At 54.8% G+C, this 6,034-nt stretch overlaps 1 protein-coding gene across 1 annotated transcript in view; it reads left to right on the forward strand.

The window, feature by feature from the left end:
• PADI4 (peptidyl arginine deiminase 4) overlaps positions 1 to 431 on the forward strand; it is a 37,524-nt gene extending 37,093 nt beyond the window's left edge. The window contains 1 exon segment of the mRNA XM_027583505.2: positions 79 to 431. Within this exon segment, the coding sequence (XP_027439306.1) occupies positions 79 to 312 (234 nt within the window). The 3' untranslated portion in view covers positions 313 to 431.
• The last annotated feature ends 5,603 nt before the right edge of the window (positions 432 to 6,034 follow it).

A 6,034-nucleotide genomic window follows, 5' to 3' on the forward strand; every position in this document is an offset into this window, starting at 1 on the left:
AGAAGGAAAAGTGGACCCATGGGCAGTGAGGCAGGCTGCACGCCGTTGGCTCTGAGCTGGGACCCCGCTTCTTTGCAGGTGAACATGCTGGTGCTGGGGAAGCACCTGGGCATCCCCAAGCCCTTCGGACCCATCATCAATGGACAATGCTGCCTGGAGGAGAAGGTGCGGTCCCTGCTGGAGCCGCTGGGCCTCCACTGCACCTTCATCGACGACTTCACCCCGTACCACATGCTGCATGGGGAGGTGCACTGTGGCACCAACGTGCGCCGGCAGCCCTTCTCCTTCAAGTGGTGGCACATGGTGCCCTGAGCCCGTCCCCCCCCCCCCCCACCCCATGTCCTTTCCCTTTGGAAGCTCCTGGCCAGAGGCTCTGGTCCCCTGCAGTGTGGCACAGCAAGAGCTCTGGGGAACAGGTCCTCTCCCTGGGCGTGGCCACCTTCCCGGCAGTGTCTTGCTCCCCTCCGCCGTGCCCTGGAGCCCTGGGCACCCCCTCTGAAGATCCCAAGGTAGTCCTGGCCTTGCAAACTTGTTTCTGCTGTGAGATGCTGCAATAAAGTTTGATAATCTCTTTGTAAGGGAGGTCAAGCTCTCATTGCTATTTGTGCATTCACTCATTGTCATGGTCAGGCTGAATGCCGCAAACTCGAAGTTGAAGGTCAGTGCTACTCTGTGTGGCTTTTTCTCCCAGGTCTATACTTTGTGAAGTCTTCTGTGATCTGAGCCCAGCTGATTCTAAGCTCCCATGGAGGCTTTGGTGGGGCGGCAGGGGGTGGGGGGAAGGCTGAGCCCCGCGGTTGCGGCACATCCCTCCTCTAAGCTGCATTGAAGTCAGTTCCCCAGCAGCCAGCCAGGTGAACATCCCAAGGCATACGGATGCCCGTCTGATGACTCGCTGTCATGTGTATGTGTGACAGACACACCTCCGCTGTGTGTTTCCTGATAAAGAAAATTATAGGAAGCACACTGGATGCCGAGCACATCGGCAGGAAGAGCGCCAGGGACAGTCATGTCAGCCTCAGACTTCTCGGGAGACCCCAAAGGGATGTGTACGATGTTCCGAGGGCAAAGTTGGGGCCAGGAATTGCATTCCTGTTTGTGCTATCCTTTGAGAAAAAGGTAGTAGGGCGCCTGGGTGGCTCAGATGGTTAAGCATCTGCCTTCGGCTCAGGTCATGGTCCCAGGGTCCTGGGATCGAGTCCCGCGTTGGACTCCCTGCTCCTTGGGAGCCTGCTTCTCCCTCTGCCCGCCCCCTCTCTGTCTTTAATGAGTGAATAAATAAAATCTTAAAAAAAAAGAGAGAGAAAAAGGTAGTAGATGGCCAGTGCTAGAACCCGAGGGGGCATGAGCATGAGGGTTTGACTGTTGTGTGAGACCCAGACGCCAGAGAATTCTCTGTGTCCCTCGCATTTGTCGTTCCCGTTCTAAGACCGTGAAGGGGCTTGTTTGTTGCTGTCCCCAGGTGCCAGGTGTGGCACACAGCAGGAGCCGGGGCGGGGGGGGGGCGTGGCTGTTGTGGAATGAAGTCACTAGTCTCCCTCTGTGTCCTTCGTGTACGTTTCCTTTCATGGCCCTGACATAGGGATTTAGGTTCCTCTGTAGAAAATAAAACCTGATGCCTCCAGATTTTGAAAACGAAGGCCAGATCTTGGCTCCATAGGGCCTGCGATGCTCACTAAACACCCAGAGATGCTGTTTTCAGGTGGTTACGGAGAATAGACGATGGTGGAAAAGGTGGACAACCAAAGCCCCTACCCTCACACCACAGAAAAAAGGATCCAAAAAACCTAAGTCAAACCGTGCTTCTCCGAAGAGAGTCAGCTGCTTCCCCTCCAAAACTGCTGGGGCAAAGGATGCACGAGTGGGTTTTGTGGACCAGAAAGGGGACAGTGCACAGCGGGGCATTGGTGTGAGGTTGTCCCCAAACCTGACCACAGGGCAGCCTGGAGCAGCTACCCGCCTCAGCAGACAAAAGCCAAAGGTTTTGCCAGATTGCGGGAGCTGCAGAAGGACCGAGGGACAAGCTGGTGACTGGAGCAGCCTTGGCATCAAGACAGACCCAGGGGAGCCTCCCCCAGTCACTCATGGGGGGCGGGAGCCTCTGCGAAGGACCAGGGAAGCCCAAGTGAGAGAAAGCACCCACCGTAAGTCCGGCCAGCTCTGCACAGCACAGAGCCATCCTAGGACAGTGCCTGGGGATCGAGAACTTTCCTGCTGCCTCCCCTCCCCTCCCCTCCCCTGCGGTCACAGGTTACTTGCCTGAGGCTGCCATATGTAACATGTTACCACAAACTGGGTGTCTTTTTTTTTTAATATTTTATTTATTTATTTGACAGAGAGAGAGAGCGAGGGAGGGAACACAAGCAGGGGGAGTGGGAGAGGGAGAAGCAGGCTTCCCGCGGAGCAGGGAGCCCGATGCGGGGCTCGATCCCCGGACCCTGGGACCATGACCCGAGCCGAAGGCAGACACCTAAAGACTGAGCCACCCAGGTGCCCCACAAACAGGGTGTCTTAAAACAACCGAAATGTATTCTCTCCGTTCTGGAGGCCAGAAGTCCAAAATCAGTTTCAGGGGGGCTGCAATCAAGGGGTGGGCGGGGCTGTGTCCCCTCCGGCGGCTCTGAGAGGAGTCCGTTCCTCATCTCTTCCAGCTCCTGGTGGCCACCGGCATGCCTCCAGGACCCGCTGTGGTCACCTTGCCTTCTTTTCTGTGTGTGGCGAATCTCTCTCTGCTTCTCTTATAAAGACACTCATCACTGCTTTTAGGGTCCACTCAGAAAAGCCGGGATAATCTCCCCATCTCAAAGAGTCATGGTCACCTGTGTAAAGAATTCCTGTGTGAGATGACACAGGTTCCAGGATTGGGATCTGACATCTTTGGGGGGCCGTTAGTACACCTCCCACGGTTAAGAACCACTCTGTCCAGCTGTGGCACACAGAAGAGGCAGAGAGAATCCCTGCACCTCTTTTCCACAGCTTGAAGCATTGCACATGCATTAAACCTTAGTGGGAAAGGGACAAGAGTTAACTTTTTAAAAACTGAGATATAGGGGCACCTGGGTGGCGCAGTCGGTCGAGTGCCAACTCTAAAGTTTTGGCTCAGGTTGTGGTCTCGGGGTCGTGAGGTCCGGCCCTGCGTCAGGCTCAGTGCGGAGTCTGCTTGGGATTCTCTCTCCCTCTACCCCTCCCCCTGCTCTCTTTTTAAAATAAATAATCTTTAAAAAAAAATTTTTTAAAGATTTTATTTATTTATTTGTCTGAGAGACAGAGCACAAGCAGGGGGAGAAGCAGACTCCCCACTGAGCAGGGAGCCCAACGTGGGGCTCGATCCCAGGACCCTGGGATCAGACCTGAGCCAAAGGCAGTCGCTTAACCGACTGAGCCACCCAGGCGTCCCATAAAATAAATAATCTTTAAATAAATCTTTAAATCAATCCATCAGTAAAGACTGAGATATAATGGACACATAACACTGTATAAGGTTAAGGTGCGCAGTGTTGAGTTGATACACTTGAATACGGCAATGTGATAGCATGCCACCTTATTAATATTTCTTTTGTGTGGGCGGGCAGATACAGTTTTATAAAACCAAGTTGGAGGTTTTCTTTTGTGTGGAGTTTGACTTTTGAACCTCTGAGTTGAAATTGTCTGGTAACTGTTTCATGTCTGCTTTCCAGAAACAGATTTGGAGGGGGAGAGGTGCCCGCAGGTGGGGGGTGGGGACCCGGAGGCGGTGGACAGGGAACCACATTGGGGAGGGAGTGTGGTGGTGGAGGCAGCGGAAGACAATGTGCAGGGATGTGGGAGCTACAAAGGTTTTGGGTAACCCACGGGATGCCCTGGTGCTGGGATAGGCCCTTGGAGTTGTCCTGTATTAAGACAAGCGACCTGCCCTTTGTCCGCCCCCCCAACACTGGAGGAAACTGCCCCCAAGGAAGGGACACAGCCGTGGGAACTGGCAGTGTGGACAGTTCCAGGAGAGGGGCCGGCAGCAGCTGGGGGATAAGTGCCTGTGTCCTGAAGGGAGTCAGGTGGCGTACCATAGCATCCCTCACCGTGACCTAAATTGACCATGGGACCTGGTTACCTGAATGATGAGGGAAATTTCCTGAGGAGCTGAGGGGGACAGTCTACACTGAGCAAGCATGCAGAGAGCTGTGGGAGTCGAGGAAAACTTGCCTCACGGTCACAGAGCCCTTGGTTTGGTTGGAGAGCCCGATGGAAGCCCACTGGGGTATCTTTTTGAGGGGTATGGGGTTCATGTAGTCATTTGCACCCCAAGAATTTATTGAGCACCTACTATGTCCAGGACTCTTTTGTGGGTGCTGGGGATTCAGTGGTGAACAGGAAGCCCCCTGGAGAGGGAGCAAGACCCACTCTAGATCCCTCCAAGTCCCTTCCATGCCCAGAGGGCTCTCCATCCTCCAGGTTGAGAGTGCTCCTCCCCCACAGCGCTCAGAACCCTGCACAAGGCAGGGCTGTCTGAGGTCAGGGGGGACAGAGGTCCCAGACGGTTTGGCTCCAGAAGCCAGAGCCCAACCCTCAGCAGCCCCTCCCCAGTCCGACCATCCCCTCCCTCCAGCCCACCACTGGCGGTGTGGGTGGGAGTACACACGGGCTGAGCGCCTCCTGCCTGCTTAATATTTGCCACTTTCAGCCCAAACAGAAGGGGCTTTCGGGTCTTCCTGGCCAACCCGCTGTGTCCAAGAGCCCCCTAAGTAAAGCCACCCCTGACAGTTATGTTGCATGCTTAACTCTTCCAAGGAGGGATATTTCTACTTTTAGTCCTGAATTTAACAAGCCTGGCTGACCGAGCGGAGTTCACTCAGGACCCAACTTACGTACCCTGTGCTGTTACACACTGGTTACACATCGCCGCTGTTGTGTGTCAGGGCCAAAGACTGAAAACAAATGTGTCTACCTATCACGGTGCCGCTCTGCTGGGAGGACCGTGCGGCCATCAAAAAGGATAAGGATGCTTTTCACAAGCTGCCAGGACGCACTTGTCTCCAAGTTGCACTAGGAAATGCAAACAGCAAGATACGATACTATGTAGCATATGCCGCCACTTACATAAAGATAAGAAGGAGGGGAGGATATGCATACATGCTTGCTTGGTCGTGCATTGCGTTTATATGGAAAGACACAGGAGAAACGGATACCACTGACCGCCTCCAGAAGGAACTGGGTGGGTGAGAAACAGCAGGAGGGACACTGTCGCAAGCCCCTTTTGAACTTGGAACCATGTGAACGTGGTACCTGTTCAAGAATAACCATAAACCCTCACTTTAAACCATAACATGAACACTGCTTTAAAATTAGCTGGCGAGTCCCCTGGGCTGGAGCTGTTCTCATTTCTTTGCCCAGTGAGCTCAGGGACGATGGGAAGCAGCTGGCGAACTGGGCTCAGCAGGGGCTCCTCGGTTCATTCATTCCACCAACACTTGCCATGCCCCCTCTGGGAGCTGATGCCACCACTGTGGACAAGGAGTGTCCCCCAATCACCTGAGGATGGGACTCAGGTTCCTGGACCACACCCCAGACCTGCCAGGCCCAGGAGTCTATAATGGTAACAAGCCTCCTGATCCTTTTTGCAACCACCACCCATTGAGGACCACTGGTCCAGCACTTTGCCCGGCTCAGCTCAGCAATTTTCTAGAAGCACTGAGGCCCCAGTGCCCGGCAATGCTGCCACACGCTGCCCTCCTGACCACCACCCACATACGCCCTGCGGATATGTGCTCCTGACAGCACCTTCCAGCCGAGTCCATCCTACAGTGTCATGACCAGGTTGCCCAGCGCCCCCGGCACCAGCTCCCCAGAGTCTCTCTTGCTCCCAGCTGAAGGCCAGAGACCTAAGCAGCCAGCCTCAGATGCCCTGGATCTGCGGGAACTAGCTGCCTGATAGATTAGTGACCACGGGGCTCGGGCCCCACCTGCTCCTCCGCACCACCCCCTTACCCCCACCCCAGCAAGTCTCAGTGGAGAAAATCAGCCACACCTGGACAGCTGCTGAAGCCTCCTTAACAAGGGG

This window comes from Zalophus californianus, chromosome 4 (assembly GCF_009762305.2).
Source record: "Zalophus californianus isolate mZalCal1 chromosome 4, mZalCal1.pri.v2, whole genome shotgun sequence".
Classification (NCBI taxonomy): Eukaryota; Metazoa; Chordata; class Mammalia; order Carnivora; family Otariidae; genus Zalophus; species Zalophus californianus.